The sequence below is a fragment of the Zootoca vivipara genome, chromosome 5, assembly GCF_963506605.1.
Source record: "Zootoca vivipara chromosome 5, rZooViv1.1, whole genome shotgun sequence".
Classification (NCBI taxonomy): Eukaryota; Metazoa; Chordata; class Lepidosauria; order Squamata; family Lacertidae; genus Zootoca; species Zootoca vivipara.
In genome coordinates this window covers 67,511,710-67,531,896 of record NC_083280.1, presented here as the reverse complement: position 1 = coordinate 67,531,896, position 20,187 = coordinate 67,511,710, and the positions used below count along the sequence as shown (strand labels likewise).

The 20,187-nt window shown below is 42.2% G+C and overlaps 1 protein-coding gene across 9 annotated transcripts in view; it reads left to right on the top strand.

Annotated features, from left to right (window-relative positions):
* The window catches only part of PCDH15 (protocadherin related 15), a 608,113-nt gene that overhangs the window by 433,830 nt on the left and 154,096 nt on the right, over positions 1-20,187 (top strand). For all 9 annotated transcript variants that reach the window (XM_035137543.2, XM_035137542.2, XM_035137532.2 and 6 more), the window contains 3 exons: positions 1,680-1,814; positions 3,355-3,504; positions 19,197-19,390. In XM_035137543.2, the coding sequence (XP_034993434.1) occupies positions 1,680-1,814; positions 3,355-3,504; positions 19,197-19,390 (479 nt within the window). The remainder of the gene's footprint in view (positions 1-1,679; positions 1,815-3,354; positions 3,505-19,196; positions 19,391-20,187) is intronic.

Below are 20,187 nucleotides of genomic sequence, written 5' to 3'. Positions count from 1 at the left end.
ATGAGACCTTTATTACTCTTCTTAGCTGGCTTGCTGCCTAGGAGTCTGATGACTTTCAGTTATCACAGCATACTCCACAATAGCATCTCACAAATACTGTTCACAACAGCGTTGGAAAAATACAGTTTCACGGGATTTGACCTGGGGAGCACATTCTTTGGCTGCCATTGTGGCACATGGTGCTGCCTTGTTTATTCAGAAATGTAACATTTTCACTAATCCCAAAACTGTAACAAATTAGACAAAGGGAGAAAGACTAAAAAAAATATTAGGGGAAAAAAACACTGCCTCCTCATAGCTCGGGCCATGCTTATTTTTTAAAATATTTTTTCATCTTCTGGAGTCTTTGGTCACGGTGTTCAAATATGTACAGTATTGCAAAGTACACTTTGCAGAGGGAAGTAGTCTAGGTTCAGAGTATTTGTGCTAGGTTGGATCCATGCTTAGAGTTGACCCAGTAAGTTACTTATAACTCACTTGCGTCTCATTGATTTCAGTGGATCTCACTCTAAGCCTGGATCCAACCTAGCATTTTAAAACAGTTCTATAGAGGGGGGCAGCTTCTGGAAGTTGAGCAGTTTGGGGGCCCCTCAATATATTTTTTGAGGCGGCTAGGGCTCCTCAATATTGAGGAGGTGGAGGAGGCTGAGTGCAGAACAGCTCCAGCAGCTAGCTCCTTCTGCTGCTGCTGCTGCTGCTGCAGAGGGGAAGGAGGGAGGAAGCAGGTGGAGGAGGAGCCGCCAGCCATTGAAGCCACCTAGCCACTGCATTCCGCTCTGCCACCAGCTTCTCTCGACATCCTGATACTACACGTGTGATTTTGACCCTGCAATCGCCCTTGCAAGCTGGCGCCTCTGGTTCTATATGAATTAAAGTGAAGAGCTCCATCACATGAAAATTTGGCCATTTTAATGCCTTCTACCATTTTTCAAACCAAGGGAATTTTCTTATTCCCCAGTGATGGGTGGCCCTTTTTCTAAAACAGAAAAAAAAGACCCTTCACTCTGATTCTTTCTAAATGGCTCGCTTTGTGCACAAATGGAGATCTTCAGCCCTTTGTTCTATGACACACAAGCAACAGCCTCACACCAGTTGCCAACATGTCAAAGCTATTGTGCTTCCCAATTACGTTAAGTATACTGGCAGCTTTCTCAAGACCTTCAATGGAAGCAGATGCTTTGAATCATAAATTATCGTCTTCCCATTGGCCTGTTGAAATCTGCATAGTAAGAATGGCTGTTTTTAGCAAATATGTTATCAGCGAATGGTATAATGCTTTCGCTATGGACTGCGGTTTTGTTCATCTGGCAGGTGGCTGGAGTCTTTACCCTCCCCCTGCTTTATAAAAGTTTGATCCTGAAATAATTGCTAAAATGCCCAATTGCCAAAAGACGGTTATGATCAGAGCTCAAATTATTCAGGAGAAGGCTGATGGCTTTTCAATGCCACTTCTGGTTAAAAGGAAAACAGTGCAGTGGGGATAAGGACTGCCTCCCCAGTACCTCCCTCCAATTCAAGAAGAGACTGTAATTCCAGCAATTTAGGTAAACTGTATTGCATTTCCTCCCAAATGTCATTGTCTGTCTAGATACATAGTACTATAAATAAAACAGCCTGCATGCATATTGTTACAAGACCTTTGAGAATGCAATAACCATTCTCTTCATTTCTCTTTCAAGACAAAGGACCCCCTGCTCCATATTTTTCTAAACGACTACAACACATTTTTCACTGTGACTCAGACTGGCATAACTCGCTACCTCACCTTGCTTCAACCAGTTGACAGGGAGCTCCAACAGCTGTACACCTTTTCGGTAAGCAAAGTTCAGTTGCTGGTTTATTGTCACAGTTGGAGAACAAGTAGGATATTTTTGCCGGATATGTCAAATCAGCATAAATTTTAAGAAAGCTCTTTCACAAAATCATAGAGTTGGAAGAAGTCTTGTAGGCAGTGACGTCGAACCCTCCTGTTGAGTGCAAGAAATCCATAACAAAAGCCTCTACTTTAAGACCTGCAGCAATGGGGAGCCCACCCACTCAACCAACATAATTCAGTTCATTATTAAATTGCTTTTACAGTTACAAAGGCTGTTGGGCAGCAGTGATCGAGTCTTTGCCCTCTTGAGTAGGATAGGCTTTCAAGTATTTGAGAGAGTCATCATGTGTCTCCCTCAGTCTCGTCCTTTCCAGGATAAGCATGCCAAGTTCTTTCAACCTTTCCTCTTTGGACTTGGTTTTCCATATTGCTGACCATCTTTGTTGCATTCCTTGTTAAGCATATAGATACAAAGGTATCTCTGGTGCCTTATGCTTTCACAGGAGGTAGGGTCTTTTTGTAGACTTCAAATCTTCTGTGAGACATGCTACCTTCATGTACATTAGTGTACAGTGTGGTGGTAGTGTGGGCACTGTGGATGCGGGTGGCACTGTGGGTTAAACCACAGAGCCTAGGGCTTGCCGATCAGAAGGTCAGCAGTTTGAATCCCCACGGCGGGGTGAGCTCCCGTTGCTCGGTCCCAGCTCCTGCCAACCTAGCAGTTCGAAAGCACATCAAAGTGTGAGTAGATAAATAGGGACCGCTACAGCGGGAAGGTAAACGGCGTTTCCGTGGTTCACCAGAAGCGGCTTTGTCATGCTGGCCACATGACCTGGAAGCTGTATGCCGGCTCCCTCGGCCAATAATGCAAGATGAGCGCCACAACCCCAGAGTCGGTCACGACTGGACCTAATGGTCAGGGGTCCCTTTACCTTTACCTAGTGTAGACATTACCCGACTCCCGACAGCTGAGTCACTGCTTTGAGGAGATCAGGTGAGCACCACTGTCCCATCACACATCTTCTATGACTCTAGACTCTGCTGATTGGTTCTGCCTATAATGAGATCATTTGTTATAAGCAAATGAACAACGACTGTTACTGGAGGTGTTACAGGCTTGCAAGTCATAATTTGGAGCATGAAACCCAGATGGTAGTTAATAATTTTAATAGCTTACTTCTTCCTTTTGCTTCATCTATACATTATCAGGAGCAATTTCACACACATTATGCAGGGCAAACCAAGTTTGCAAGTGAGTATTTGCTGACAGGGATCGGCAGCCATTCCTAGCTCACCAATTAAAATAAAACATTTTCCCCATGATTCTCTTGGATATAATTCTTTACCTGGAAAATGATTTGAAATGGGATTTTAAAGGGATTGTTTTCAGGAACTGCTCCAAACAGTATACTGAGGTTGTGTGCATGGTGTGCTAAAGCTCATTTTCACTTATATTTGAATTATTATGTTCATTTAATTGTATTTTTTCTCAAAGTTTTTCTCATGTTGTTTGTTTGTTTGTTTGTTTGTTTATGAAGATGATAGCTTCTGATGGTGTTCAAGAAAGCCCCCCAGTCACAGTCAATATTGTTGTGATTGATGCAAATGATAACTCTCCAACCTTCTCCAACATATCATATAATGTCAAGATTTACACAGACATGAGGCCTGGAGAAAGCGTTATCAAGGTACATTTGTTTTTTTCAGAATGTTCTTCAACAAAGCCTGTAAGTGGAACATATTAAAATAAAAATGTTCAGGAGGATGGATCCTGATCCTCACCCACAGATCTACTGGTATAGGGCAGTATACAAAATAGATAGATAGATAGATAGATAGATAGATAGATAGATAGATAGATAGATAGATAGATAGGAAGGGTTGACTTCTTAAAAGCAGAGCAGCTGTTGGGTGGCCAGGAAGGCTGGTTAGCTGACTGATAGATAAGCATCCCAGATAAATGAATGCTTCCTTCACTGTCTTCCATAAAACCAGTAAATTCAACACATCCATATTCTTCTGATCAGATATCAGAAGAACATGATCTCAATAACTGTGAGCTGATTATGCAAAACTCTTCCTCCATTTGCCATAAATGTTTTGACTGGCTCTGCCCCTGTATCACCCTTTTGCAACTGGTGGTCCTCAGATCCATCCCGTCATCTCAAGTAATTGCTGTGTGTGTGTGTGTGTGTGTGTGTGAGAGAGAGAGAGAGAGAGAGAGAGAGAGAGAGAGAGAGAGAGAGAGAGAGAGAGAGAGAGAGATTTCTGGGTTTTTTTTCTGGGGATCCCTGCTCTTTTTTCACTGCCCACTTTGATGTTCAATGTCTCCCCTTCATTAAAAAAAACTGCTGCCATCCTTTTTAAATTTGGTGACCTTCATTCCCTCAGAAGGAGTGGTCGTTCCTACAATTTGCATCTAATTCTGACAGAAAAGAAAAACATTATAGACTTCATTTGTTTAAAAATGTAGCTTTAAGGGTGTCCTGCATGAGAAATTCTGGATGTATCTGTTTGTAATATGGCAGAATTACTCTATTCTGAATGGCTAGCTATGCCTGCAAATTTCCCCCACTCTTTAAAAAAGGAAAACAGTTATAGTCATTTTTAGATTCCCCAATGCAGTGAATTGGGGAGAAAGGGGCATTCAGAGCCTTGTTTTTATCAGATCTAATTCAGCCCTGAAAAATGAGGCAAATTGGGAAGATACAGAGTGTCTCTAAGCAGATTGTGCTGCATCCCAAAACTATAGATACAAGTAAAAACCTTTGATTGATACAAACTCCTAGTAGGGGGTGAGGGGAAACGTTTATAAGTTTTGTACATTTTCCAAAGTTATTTCTCTAAAGTAAGCATGAGACAGAAATCCAGACAGTCTTTAATTTCAATCATTTCAACTCTTGCCTTGTGAAAGATGTGTTGGAATGGAAAATCGGAAGAGTCAAAAATGTAAAGAATGCATTCTCATTTTTCAGTGTGAAAATAAGTAATACTCATTTTCCACAGAATCCGTAGTGGGAGGAAATATTTTCTTGCTATTGTTTCTGACACCACTGGTGGCTTCTGTAGGGGGGAAATCGGTGCATAACACCTTTCAGAGGCTTGTATTGAATACTGTTTTAGACAACTGAGGACTTATTTGTTTGGGGGGGGGGTGTTTTTGTTTTGGCTTTGTGAGACTTTACCTTGAGATTTGGGCTTTGTATATAGCTTTAGTGCTATTCTTCAATTTGGCTCTTGCAGAAGTTGATCCTTAATACATTTTCTCCTGAGCTGTAGATTTTTTAAATCACTGCTTACTACAATTATATATTCATGTGAGTAAAGAGATTCAGACTGGCAATTTTGTTGCATTGTAATTGGACAGCTAACGTAATTGTTTTAAGATACCAGTTCTGGTTTCTTCTTGTGTGAATGTCATTATCTTCCATAGATTAGCTCTCTAATCCTGTTGATTATTTTCTTATTGCTGCCATTCAAATAAATGAAAATTAGCCATTGCTTCCAAATGAGTTTAATCCCAAAACCACCACATTTGCTTTGGGATGACAATTAGATTGGCTAATAGGGTCACTGTAGTTGAAGCAATATACAGGATCCCCCCCCCCCAAAAAAAAAAAATTCCTAGAAAAGGTACAGAATGTGGCATGCAAAATGATAAGTTACAATGCTTGGGGCAGTTTAGGAATAACAGTATCAGATAAGACATGATAGAGGTGTGTATCTTATTGTGTGATATGGAGAAATAATGCTAAAACTCCGGCTTCTCTAATGCAGCTGAATCGAACAGACAAAAATGAAAGACTACTTCACACGTCATGTACTTAAAAGTATGAAATTCACTGCCATGAGATGTGGTGGTGACCACATATTTAGAAGGCTTTAAAAGGTGAATAGACAAATTAATGGAGTGTGAGGCTATCAGTGATGGCTGTGTTCCAGCTCCTGTATCTAAGGTAAAGGTAAAGGTAAAGGGACCCCTGACCATTAGGTCCAGTCATGACCGACTCTGGGGTTGCATACAGCTTCCGGGTCATGTGGCCAGCATGACAAAGCCGCTTCTGGCGAACCAGAGCAACACACGGAAATGCTGTTTACCTTCCCGCTTCTACTTGCACTTTGACGTGCTTTTGAACTGCTAGGTTGGCAGGAGCTGGGACCGAGCAATGGGAGCTCACCCCATCACGGGGATTCAAACCGCTGACCTTCTGATCGGCAAGCGCTAGACTCTGTGGCTCTAAATACCAGTTGTTAAAGGAGAGTGAAATTGCTCTCACCCTGTTTACAGGCTTCCTATAGCATCTGACTAGGCAATGTGAGAACAGTATGCTGGACTAGATAGGCCTTTGGTTTGATCCAGCAAAGCTCTTCTTATGTTCCAATGTTTATATGCACACACATGTTCCAAACAGGACTCTTAAATTCTATCTGCTCCCTCTCTACTTTATTCTGTACTACTGTTTCTTTAACTTCAGGTTGCATGCTTCAGGAGCAACAGTATTAACTTCACCACCAGCGTTTTGTCAGCAGGATTCAGAAACCTTAGGCTGTGGACAGACAAAAACTTATTGGAATGATTAATAATGGTGTTATATATTAACAACTTTTCAGAGTGGAGAGCTAGTGTGGTGTTGTTGGGTTAGAGGGTTGGACTAGGCCTGTGGAGAAGCATGTGCAAATCCCTACTCTGCCATGGGTAAACTTGACCCAATTACTCTCTATCAGTCTAACACAACTCAGTGAGGTTGTGAGGATAAAATGGGCAAGAACTGTGTGTGCTGCCTTGAGATCCTTTGAGGAAAGACAGGATATAAATGTAATGTATTGCAATTAGTTCACTGCAGCAACAGAACTTGGCTGGAAATGGTATTATGAAGCCATCTTAGCCAATTACGTACACATTCATTGTTGCTGTTCCACCATCGTCCCTTGCCAAAACTGATTTTGCAAGATTTTTTTTAGCATGTCAGCAATACCTGGGGAAAGCAGAAACTAACTCTTATTGATCAGCACTGCTGCAATATATGTATGCATATTTATCTATCATATGCAGCTTATTTCCCACAACACAGAAGGTGACGGATAAAGCACAACATGCCCATAGCAGTTTTTAAAATATAGCAAATTACATTTGCATATTGATTGTTTATATCAATATCAGTGTAGCCTCTTGAAAAGACAAACATACATAGGGCTTACTTCTCAATAATCCCGCAACTTTTTCAAGAATGTATTACTGTTTTTTAAAACTCATTTTTCTTTGAATGGTGTGCACTCCCTATATCTACCACCTATGTGTACCTTAAATATGACAGCAACCAAAATTGCTCCCTTGACAGAAGCTATGGGCTCCCTTGATGTTGGCATGGGGAGTACCCACATGATCTGGATGACTCACAATATCAGAAGGGCGTTGTCAGAGGTTCTTGCGGCTACTCTTGAGTAACGACGCTCCACACCTTTAAGGTGTTTTTTTATTGTGCATTCTATTTACAGTGCAAAGTGTCTGGAAAACATGTCTGCTTAGTCTGAGTCAGAACCGCACAATGGCTTATTTCTGTTTTGTGCCCAACATAATATGTTGGGAACCCCAAAGCGCCTCCCTCTTTTCCTACGGGGTGCCGTGCGCCTCAATTCATGTGTCGGGGGGGGGAGAAGGGCCGTCTTTCTGAGTGCTCTACCATCATTTCCTCCCCAGCTGCCTCCCTCTCTACTCTGTGTTGAGGCTCTTGGATGCTGCTAGAGCCTTGTCCCTCCCTCTCTGCTTCCTGACTCCTGTAATCTGATCTGCTACTGGATTTACTGCTCTGAGAGGAATTCGACCTGGGAGGGGGGCCTGTTCCCTATAAGCCCTCCCCCTTACAGGCGTGTTCAACTTTAAAAATGCATGAGTGGAACAACTTCCCCTGGAGCGTATACCACAGATCAGGAGGTACCTTGGGGGTCAAGAGGACCCCAGCATGGTTAACAAGTAGACTCAAAGCAGCTATTAGAGGTGAGAAGGTTTCCTTTAAAGATGGTGGTGACAGTCCAAAAAGAAGTTCTTGGGGTCATAGTAGATGGCTTGGTGAAAATGTCAACCCAGTGTGCAGTAGCTGTGAAAAGAAGCAAATTCAATTCTAGCGATCCTTAGGACAGGAATGAAAAATAAAATTACCAATATCATAAAGCTGTTATACAAGTCGATGGTGTGACCGCATTTGGAATACTATGTGCAGCATAGCTGCCAAGTTATCCCTTTTTTAAAGGGATTTTCCCTTATGCTGAATAGGCTTCCTCGCGAGAAAGGGGAAAACTTGGCAGCTATGATGTGCAGTGCTTATCGTCTCACCACAAAAATAATATTTTAGAGTTGGAAAAGCTCAATCTAGATAAGAATGATGAATCATTGAGGCATTGTTAGTGGGTAATTCCCTAGACTAGGTGGCTGGGAGGTTACACTCTCTCTGAAGAAACAGGCAAACAGCTTGAAGGTACTTCTGGATCCATTGCTGTCGCTTTAGGGTCAGGTGGCCTCGGTGGCACGGAGTGTTTGTGGTAAGTTTCTAGCCAAGAACTTTCCAATTCATAGTTCAGTTGCTTAGCTACTCGTTTTACATCTAGAGGGTGTCCAACTGAATAGTTTCCTTACCTTAATTCATTTATAAATATATACACTTTCGGCTCATATAAAACATCAAGGTGATATGGAACAATATCTACAAGTACAACAAAACATGAAATACACAAAAAGTATGTTGTGGCTTGATGCACTATGCACTTTTTATGAAGAGTCACAATTGGCCATAGAGGGCATATCAGGAGTTGCCTAGCAACTACTCATGATTCTTTGCTATTCTGTCCCTTTTCATGATGAATATACCCGACTTTTGCCAGCATGAAACCACTTATAATGTAACGATAGAGACCGTAGCTTTTGCTTCAGATTAAAGGGCATGGCAGAATAGCAGCTTCTCCCCCACAACTCTGATCCCCTAGTGAGCCAACTTGCAACACCAGAATTCACTCAAAGAAGCACCTGGAAACCAGGAGGAAGGCAAGGGAGGCTTCCTGGAGTAAGGAGTCAGCTGGGGATCTTCCACAGGCCGGGTAACACAACAATACATATTTTATTACACTTTGGATTAAAAGAATTTGTGTAAGGCACACATACGCAAATGCCACTGTGTATGTACCGGAGTGAACAAATCAAAAAGTGAAATCGTTCTGAGTACCCACTGTGATCTCATATCAAGCACGTACATTGTGCAACAATTGATTTATTCTGTTCATGGGGTATTTGATCTCATAAATGAGGAGAGACCAAATCATTCCCTCATCAGGATGTATCACCTTTGGAGATTTTCATTATTAGCAGCTGAAAATTGTGGTTGACTTTTATTAGAGTACTGTGAACGTGTCTGAGATAGAGTCAAGGGCCTCTATGTCTTTTTAGTTTCCTCCTCTTAAACTGAAGAGGGAGAGGCCATGTGTCAGTAAGGTGGAGTTAAGTACCTCCTCTACAGAAATAATTTTCAGTTTTCTGAGCTGATCAGCTGTCAAGAGGTCAGAAGTGCAGGTTGTTCAGCTGACTGACCCAATGGAAGAGAAATAGGTGACTTTGCCATGAGAATATTGAGGAAAGGGACTCACTTGTGAGGTCTGACTGTGAATGAAAAACGAAGGCTTTTGTATAAAATGCAAATACAGTGGTGCCTCGAGTTACAAACACCTCAGGTTGCAAACGCTTCAGGTTACAAACTCCGCTAACCTGGAAGAGTTACCTCGAGTTGAGAACTTTGCCCCAGGGTGAGAACGGAAATCGTGTGCCGGCGGAGCAGCGGCAGCGAGAGGCCCCATTAGCGAAAGCACGCCTCTAGTTAAGAACAGTTACAGGTTAAGAACGGACCTCCGGAATGAATTAAGTTCATAAATAGAGGTACCACTGTAGAGCTATACTGCCAGCAAAAACAGTAATCTGAGGAAAAGGGTGTGTGTTCATAGCTGGCACTGAAATGAAGGGATAGTTCTGACTTTACCATTTGGTTTTGACCATGAAACTTGTCATAGGTAGATAGATAGAAGGGCTGGTGTCAGTGTCCTCTGTTACTGATGATGACACAGGCTGAAAGGTGGAAGGGCCATAGCTCTGTAGTAGATCATGTGCCTTGCATGCAGAAGGTGTCAGGTTCAACCCCTGGCATCTCCAGGTAAAAATGGGAGTGACTGTTCTCTGAAACCCTAGAGAACCACTGTCAATCTGTGTAGATGATACTGAGCTAGATGGACCAGTAGACTGACTCAATGTAAGAAGGCAGCTTCCTATGTTCCTAGGTGATTTGCCTAAGGCTATGTTCATGGAGTCCTCAGCTGAGCTGAGAATTAAACCACATGTTCTTTACTGCTTAACTATATCTCGTCTCACCTCTTTCCACCTTATAACCATCCTATACAGGTGATGACAATCCCCTTCCTTTCTCCTTTAGATTTTAGCTTTCTCATTTGCCATACCATTACCTTCCTTCCTTCCTTCCTTCCTTCCTTCCTTCCTTCCTTCCTTCCTTCCTTCTTTCAAACTGAGCATGTTTGCACATACTCTCTGCTGCCAAACCCATTAGAGTCTCCAAGGGATCTGAGTGGACCACTTGGAAAAGTGATGAAACTGTCCTGGAAGTGAATGCTGGGCTCAGGGTGTGGTAGCAGACTCTTAGAGAAAAGAGCTGCATGTTCACCCCCGAAAATAGCCTATTGAATGACCTCATGAGTGAAGGAGGATGCTGTCCCACTGTCAGAAATGCCGTAAGATTAAAGTGTTATATGTGGAATAGGGGTGCAAAAGTGGAGGATTTGAAGTGGCGGTCCTGCCAGTGTAACTTTATGGCCACAGCTTCACTGCTATAGCCACTGCCGCTGCCACCACCCAAAGCCCTATCCAGGAAGGCAGCTCTGCCCTACCACATGCATCACTTACTTCTGAGTAAAATATATCTGGCCAACCCTGAAAATGTACTTATGGCAATGATGACTGCAGTGAGCTTAAATATCCTGTTTTTTATATTTTCAAAAGTTTGTAGTTCTTCTATCTGGATTGAATTTCAAAATATGCATTCCCATTACAGTTAGGGTATAGATCTGCTTTGGGCTTTTGGACTGCTATAAAGAGTAGCTGAATCAGGTAAGAAATTATTTATTTAATATGTGTTAAACACACTTGCTTTGGCAGATCTCCATTTACCTCAAATTAAAACATTCTTCAAGGACAAATGACATTTAGGATTGCAATGCTTATAACATACCTGGCAAGATAACACACATGAAACCTTTAATCTAGGCTATATTCACACCATTTGTCTAAAGCACACATTAACAGAATCTGGGGAGCTATAGTTTGTTAATGGTCCTGCGAATTGTAGCTCTGAGGTCTGAGGTCTTAACTACAGTTCCCAGGATTCTTAGGGGGAAACCATGGCTGTTAAAGTGGCACAAGAGTACTTTAAATGTATGGTGTGGGTGTCATCCTAGTATTTAAATACTAATTCCTTTTAAACTGTTGGTCTCCTGAGTCTAGGAGGCTTGATGGTGGAAGGATTTTGGATCAGATGAGATGTCCGATTTTACTGTATATGAAATTGTAAGCTTTAGGAATTTGGCTACTATCCCGAAACACTGACTCCAAGCCCAGAGGAACATACCTCCAAATAAACACGTAAAGCATTGGGCTTCACATCTCTTAATTAAGAAGCATATAATTTTAATCGGAGTGTCATAATCACACAGATCTTAATATACATCCTTGGAAATTGTGCAGTCCTACTCTGTTGATTTGCCTCCTAATTACTGTATAATCTTATAAGGACCCTTGCCTCCTTCGCGTGATAATCAGCTGTGATAGCTTCAAAAGGAAAATGGCCCAGGTCAGTCACAATTAGACTGTGAAACCAGATACTCCAATGAAAAGAAGTAGGTTAGAAAAAGAGCCCTGACCTCAGTGCGTTTGTGCAGTTAGACAATAATTCATGATGAAAGGCTCCTTCTATTTGCTAATTGAGCTGCATTACTGAGATAGTAAAACATTTAATTTGAGTGGCATATAGTTGTGTTGCAAAAATGACAGTTCTTATTCCAGTACGCTATCTGGCGTGTGTATAATTTGTCAGATGCATTGGCCTTAAAGCTTTTTTTAAGATAAATGTTTGGAAAACATTAGGGTTGGATTAATCAATGGCATTTGCCATGTGCAGGGCTGGCTACAGGATTTTAAAGATCATTGGGCAATGCACCAGTGTCCTACTTTATCTGGAAGAAGTGGTATGTGCAAACTGAATTTTCTTTTACACTTCCTCTGTCCATCTTTGGTGCTCCCTGGAAAGTCAGAGGGTTGGGACTGTTGGTGTAGTGGGCCTTTTGCCTGTCTTGAAGCTGTCCTTTTCCCCAAATGACTACTCATTGAGGTATATCCTCAGCATCTCTATTTGTTTACATTTTGAATAACTTATTCAATTTGGACCCATTTCATGAGTTTGTCATTTAGGATTATTTTGCACCCATGGCTTTGCTCACAATCCCACACACGGCTTGTTGACTGATCACGGATGCAAATCTTTCTGCAAATAATAGCTATAAAAAGATAACACACCACTGGCCACACAGAGCCAGCTTTATATGCAAAGGTGAACTTTTTGCACTGTTTGGTTTATCTGTGAAGTGGATTTCTGAGTAAACAGCCTTCTGAACCTAGTGCCCCAAGCAGTCTCCGGGTCTGCGAATCTCAGCCCTGCCTGACCTCAAACCCCCAATCACTGGCTTTCCATATTTGAAATTGTTGACTGTTTCCCATGTGGAATGGAAGAACGAGTGCACACAATCAAGGACAGAGTTCAGGGAAGAAGTAGGTGGGTTTGATTTATTCATTGATTGGTTACAGCCAATTGAATTCTGGGTTCTTCCCTCTCTCGCTCTTATCTTAACAGTAACCTTTGGAACTGCAATTTTGAGACTTGTGCGGTTCAGTGCTTTCACAGCCTTCAGAATATGGAGATAATTATTTTCCCCTTATCCATCCCCTGTACCTGACCTCTGTCTGGAGAAGGAGTTAAAAAGGATTCATCTTTCTTGAAGTGAGAATGGATCCTGAGATCATGCGTATTATAAGTACTTCCCTGCCACCTCATATGTCCCTGGATGTATCTGATTTGCTGCCACAACTCTTCTGACTTTTCTACCCTTCTACCGCCTCACTTTGCTTCAGACCACTTCCTTCTTTACTTCCAATAAAAAAAATTAAGCATCAAGTAATATTGCCTTAAAGTGTGTGTGTGTGTGTGTGTGTGTGTGTAAAAATCCTAGCTAAAGTTTCACTATACTATAGACCAGGCTTCCTCAACCTCGGTCCTCCAGATGCTTTGAGACTATAATTCCCAGCATCCCTGACCACTGGTCCTGCTAGCTAGGGATCATGGGAGTTGTAGGCCAAAAACAGCTGGTGGGCCGAGGTTGAGGAAGCATACTATAGGCAGATTATTCACTAAGGCTTCAAATCCTATACACATTTAGGTCCTATTCCATTGAATTCAATGGGATTTACTTCTGATGTACAGTAGTACCTCGGTTTACAAACTTAATCCATTCCGGAAGTCCATTCTTAAACTGAAACCATTCTTAAACTGAGGCGTGCTTTCCGTAATGAGGCCTCTCGCTGCTGGTGCCCTTCCAACGTTCAGATTCTGTTCTTAGACTGAGGTGAAGTTCGCAAACCGGTACACTACTTCCGGTTTTGCGGAGTTCGTAAACCGAATGGTTCGTAAACAGGACTGTTCTTAAACCAAGGTACCACTGTAATTTAAGGCTTCAGGCCTATGGTCAGCATGTAGTTGGAAATAAAATGAAATGGAAGACACGAAAACAATGTCAGGTAGAATTTGACTTTCTCTTATGTACTGTACTTACATTTTCCGAAAGCAAATCTCTGAAGGAGATATGCAACAGTCATGCTAGAAGTTCTTTTCCAAGTGTGGGGAAAGAGTTTGCATCTGTGTATAACATTCATTCAGGAATGGTTTTTGTGCTTAAAGATCTCAGTGCTTGTTTTTTTTTAAAAAAAATATGCTTGTGGCTAAGGATGATTTTATATGAATCAAAGTTAGAAATGACTAGCTAGGAGGGAGCAGGCTAAATGCTGAATTATTATGCACAAATGTAGCTTTCTTTCAAGATTTGGTTATAATCACTTGATGTGACTGTCTGGTGACACACCTCCATGGAACTTTCAGTGTCATTTCCCCAAAGTTTCATGTCCAGCTTTTTAAACTGTAGCTCTTGGTGGATGAGTTGCATTGCTGAGGCCAAGAACAAACAAAGCTCCCATATTCAATGGGCTGGCTGAGTCTTGCTTATTAATCCAGAGGTGTCAGCTGCAGTGCCACATGGTAATTTTCATAACACTGTAGGAGTAGCTAGAATAAATTTATGCTAATTGCGTGTGACTTTGGGGAAGTGGGTTTGTTTGCCTGGAACACTATTTCCATGTGTGGAGGTGGTTGGAAGGCAAAGCCTTTTGGAACACGACAACTGCAAGTTTCAGTTTAATCACATTAGGCATTTGGGAATCAGACCAATTTGCCTGAACTTTTAGTTCATGACAGACTGGAGTCAGAGTGTCTTACTAGCTTTTCCAAATATTGGTGGGAAACATCACTGGTTGAAAAGGGTTTTGTCCCACTAAACTAATCCTTGTTCAAAATGATTGCAACAGATCAGGACTGGCATCCCAATAAAGCAATGTGGCATTGTTAAGGCACAATGCTGTAAAGGTTTCTTATAGCTTCCTATTTGCATAATGAAAACCACGTCTTTGCCTCAGCATTAACAGAACATATTTATCATTGGCAGCTTGTGAGCATTGCACATTTTAAATGGAACAAAATTGCTGCTACTGCATGAAGAAGATACATAGAAAGAGCAGAATGGATCCCTTTTTCGGTCTCTTTTAGATGTTAATACCCCCCCCCCATCCCAAATCACCTAAACTATGGAGTCTATCAGCCAAAACCACCTGCAATTTGAATTTCCAAAATCATAGAGTGCTGTGACAGTTCTTTGACTTTAATTCTCCCTTTCAGGCATGTTTTTGCCCCCAAAATGTTATTCAGATGACTTAGCATTTCAAAGCACCTTCATTTGTAAATTTAATTAACCTTGTTAATTTATGTATTTGTGTATTCTACCAGTTTCCCTTTTCGTGTTGTCGCACTAAAACTTGGCTGGGCTCCAAGTATGTAATTAAATGGTTAGGACTTGCATTTTGTGTGAAGCTCTTATTTATCTTTTCCCCAACCCCTTTACTGCTGATCTAGAGAAGGTTATTATAACACTTTTTAAAGCTGTCATCAACCTTTATTAGGGACATTCATTTATGAGGTCAATGACTATGAGCAGTTTCAGAGGGAAATTTCTAAATGATTAAAGGAATACTGTATATGAATTGAGAGATTTCCTTTTCAGCAATAAAAATGAAGCAAATAGTTGACTTCAGTGCTTTAACACTCTGTGGATCTATTCAAATGATAGAAATCCGTTCTAATTGTGCCATGCAATTCTATACTTAAGCTATGGGATTTTCTCCCACAATATGTGATGTCCATCAACTTGGATTCCTTTAGAGCAGCCAGTGTGGTGTTGTGTTTTAGAGTGCTGTATTAGGACCTGTGAGACCAGGCTTCAAATCACCATTAATCCATGAAGCCAACTGGGCGACTCTGAACCAGTCAACCAAACCTACCTCACAGGGTTGCTGTGGGGATAAAAAGGAGAGTAAGGAAATGTGTACACCACCTTCAGCTCCTAGAAGAAAAGGTGGGGTATAAATGTAAAAATAAATGGGCATTAGACAATCTAATGGAGGATAAACAAATTCCTTCCAGTAGCACCTTAGAGACCAATTAAGTTTGTTATTGGTATCAGCTTTCGTGTGCATGCACAGTTCTTTGTCAGAATGCATGCATGCACACAGAAGCTCATGCCTATGACAAACTTAGTTGGTCTCTCAGGTGCTACTGGAAGGATTTATTTATTTTGTCATGTAGGATAAGGCTATCAGTGGCTACTAGCCATGATTTCTATGTACTACCTCCAGTTTTGGAGGTGGCATGACTATGACTCTTGGTTACTGGGAATCACAAGTGGGGCAAGTGCTTCTGCACTCAAGTTTGCTTATGGGGTTCCCATAGGCAGCTGGTTGGCCACTTTGAGTACAGGATGCCAAACTCAGTGGGTATTTGGTTTACCAGTAATTCAACAGAGCTCCTCTTACAGCCTCACATTATGCATTACTACGAGGTAAGTAGGGCTTCCTAATCAGTGGGTTTAAGGATTGCAGCTTTAATCAATTGTCACTTGGCAGAAAAGACTGCCTGCCTGTCAAGGTTACTGGTTCACACATGGTCTACAGGCAAAGGCTGAAAGAAAAATTCTGCCTTTCCCAATGAGTGTACACACAACTGCCTCCAGGTGATGAAAGTACTCGTGGAGGTGGCTACAGGGTCATAGGAGCTAGTCCTGTCCACTGCCATCACGCTGCCACTACTATAACTGATTGGCATTGTCAGAAAGAGTTCTGCTAGATATAGATGTCCACTCAAAGGCCTCCTGCATGTGGGGAGGGAGTTCAGCCAGCAGGATCCCTCCTTGCATGCATTAGCCATCAGCATGTGCCTCTGAATTTGGGAATAACTCCTTCCAGCATACTTCAAGAGGACATTTCTCAGGGAAGGGGAAAGCCATGTGGCACCATAGCCTTGCTTACATTCAGTGCACGAAGGGAGCTGTGTGTCTCTCCCTGTGTTATCTGCAAGAAAAGGGCTGCTGCTGCTGCTGCTCACTCAATGTCGGGCTCACTAAACCTTGTACACTTGGCCAGTATGTAGAAATACCTATCTGAGATCTAAGTAAATGGGATTATGTAATAGTTTTTCAAGAAGCTGGTTATGGTAGGAACAAACAGACAGACAAACGTGAACTGAAGAGCCCAGTTTGGAACCAAACTCAACACGTCGTGTCATACATACAGTCTTCTTACTCAGAGTGGGCTTAGGAGAAAGCCATCTTTATTATTTATAAAGGAGGATTTGTTGGCCAGCTCCTGTGCCAGTCATGAAGCCACCTATCCTTCTCACCAGGCCTGTGAATAATGCTAACAATCTTTGTATTAGTTATGGGGCCACCTCCTTCCCCCATGCTTTGTTGAAGGAGTGTGTGTGTTTTAAAGGGGGGGCTGTCTTTTTTTTAAAAAAAAAGTGCCTTCCAAGCACACCTGTAATCTGATAATTATACCAGTAGCTTTGAAAATACTGAAATACTGTAAAAAGCAGACATCCTGCATGAAGCATGAGTTAAGGAGCGTTCAGAAAGAAGCTGTCAGGAATAGATTGATATGCTGTATATATGTGTCAATTCAGGAATAAAGGCAGGTGAAAGCAGAGCTCGCTGTCAGCAAACAGCCTTTCTATTTTCAAGTACATCAGTATGCAGCCTGATAAATCAGTATTTTTGTAGGTGTCATCACAGCTGCCAAGTTATCCCTTTTTTAAAGGGAAATTCCCTTATGCTGAATAGGCTTCCTCGTGAGAAAAGGGAAAACTTGGCAGCTATGGGTGTCATGTCTCTGTCTGGTTCAGAACTGAAATTAGGGAGGCTCAAAAGTGGAAGAGAAGGGTGAAACTGACACCCTTCTGCACAATTTTAGAGATAGGTGTACAACAGTAGTGGACTGTGTGGTGGGATGGAGGTTCCTACGTGACCTCCCAGTAGATGACCTCCCAGCTGTTTACCGGGAGGGGAAAGGTCAGTGTGGTGCAAATCACCCGTGGAGCTAATTTGGCCCTCCTGCTCCTGTGTTTGCACCCCTCTACCCTCCCTGCTGCCTCACCCCCCCCCCCTGTTGCTCTCACTAAGTAGCAGCAACTTTCCTGCCAGGAGGTCAGGGAAGTGTCTCAGGCCCACCACACTGGCATCAAAAGAGGCTCTGGAACATCTTGGGTTAAGTCAGGGGTGTCAAACTCAAATTCATCGGGGGCCGCATCAGCAGTTTGGTCACCCTCAAAGGGCCGGTTGTATCTGTAGGACTATGTGTCCACTCTTTATTATCATAAATTATTGTCACTGCATTCAATTATTACTGTTTTTTGTAATAATGTAAGTAATAACTAGCTCTGAAAGCAGAAACATAGTCAGAATAATGGCAAGTAGATATTCAAATGTACAATTATTGTACAATTTATTGAAAAATGATTTTTGGTAACTGCACTGGGTGGTGGAGGCTCGCTAGGGTTTCATGCAGGACCTTTGCAGAGCTACTAGTACCTGGAGATGCTGGGGTCCTTCTGCATGCAGGACAGATGTTCTGCCAGTGAGCCACCACCCTTCACCAAAGGGACTGGCTGAGGTTGACTCACTGGAGCTGCTCTCCTGGTTCCAGGGTTTAAGGGCCAGAAGTATAAAGCAGCATCCTATGTTTCTGAGGAGAGGGAGAGGGAGGGGAGGGAGGAAGGGAGGGAGGGAGGAAGAAAAGAGGGAGTGGGAGGGAGGGAGGGAGGAAGGAAAGAGGGGAGAGAAAGAAGAGTAGGAAATAAGGAAGGGAATAAAGAAGGAAAGAAAAAGAAAGAGGGAGAGAAGAGGGAAAGGGAGAAAGAAGGAAGGAAGTAGAGGGAAAGAAAGAATAAGAATGAGGGAGAGGAAGAAAGATGGGAAGGACGGAAGGACGGAAGGAAGGAAGGAAGGAAGAAAGAAAGAAAGAAAGAGGGAGCAGGAGGGAGAGAGGAAGGAAAGAGGTGAGAGAAAGAAGAGTAGGAAAGAAGGAATAAAGAAGGAAAGAAAAAGAAAGAGGGAGAGAAGACAGAGATAAAGAAGGAAGGAAGGAGAGGGAAAGAAAGAATAAGAACGAGAGAGAGGAAGAAAGAAAGGGAAGGGGGGGTCGCCGCCTTGATTCAGGGCCAGAAAAGAGTGCGAAGGGACCCCCCCCCCGGCCCCAGCTGTTTGTCGGCGCTTTGTCGGCGTGGCACTTCAGCAGCAAGGTCCCGCTGCTGGGTCCCGCTGGCTGGGGCGCTCGGCGGGCCACATGACGAGGTCTGGCGGGCCGGATTTGGCCCCCGGGCCTTGTGTTTGACACCCATGGGTTAAGTGATCTGCTGCTGCTGTTCATGCATTCTATAATGTAGTTTCTGCTTCATCCTATATCACAGGGTGTCCATATTTGATTCATGATTGTTTGATGCCTGATTTCAAAGGTTACACACACACACACACAAAATAATCTCTTTATTTTGACATCAATTGAAATTGGGTTTCCTGTCATTCAAGCAGCAACCCTAAGGGGAAACAAAAATTAAATTCCAATTTTCAATTGCAGCTCACTGCCATGGATGCCGATGAAGGTTCAAATGGGCGGATCACATATGAAATCCTGGCCGGAGATCCGGGAGACTTTGTGATCAATGATCAAACAGGCCTTATCACTATTGCTCCAGGAATTGAATTGGTGGTAGGACGCTCCTACGCCCTCACTGTCAAAGCATCTGACAGTGCTCCTCTTGCACAGAGAAGGTAATTAATATTATAATTAAATATTTTTCCTCCATAGCTGAGAAATTAACCTTTCCACACTATAATGAGTAGAAGGTGTAAAGGGTCAGTCATCAAAGAAACACGACACCCGTGATTTGGTTTCATTAGAAAAGGCACTTCATTCGGTTGTTTGCTAAGCATCCTATTCAAAAGAAGCCTTTATATCTGAACTGTTGTGACTCATTCATGAAATTAGTATATATCCAGCACACAGATATATGGTTAGTTCAGTGCACCATAATATGTTGATTGGGCAATGGGCATTATTATTATTATTAGTAGTAATAGTAGCATTAGTAGTAGTATTAGCATTATTATAGTAAATTCTAATACGTTATGTTTGCTCGATCCATATTTGTAGTGTGTGCTTGTTTAAGAAACTGAGAATGAGAGAAAGGAGAGAAAGCAAAGCAATGAAGGCAAAGGTAGTTGTCTGTTCTGTAAATTGCCAACTATCATGCAAAGGTAGTATCTCCAAATGTCCTGGAATGAAAGGATCGCTGAGCTGGAGGTAACCTTTTATCCAGATGATACAATCTTATAGTGTGCCTCAGCTCAATTTGGAGCACAAATTGCAAGCTGTGCAAACACTGGACAAGCAATGAAATACACTCCATGGAAACCTACATTTGCACTAGCAAAGTCATTCAGTTTCTAATCTCCTACTTGTTAGATCTGGGAAGCGTAGAGTAGAAAGAGACGGTTTTCTCATACCAACTTGGCAAAAGCAAAACAAAACAAAGGGTGATTTTAACTCACAGAACACTTCAGGTTTG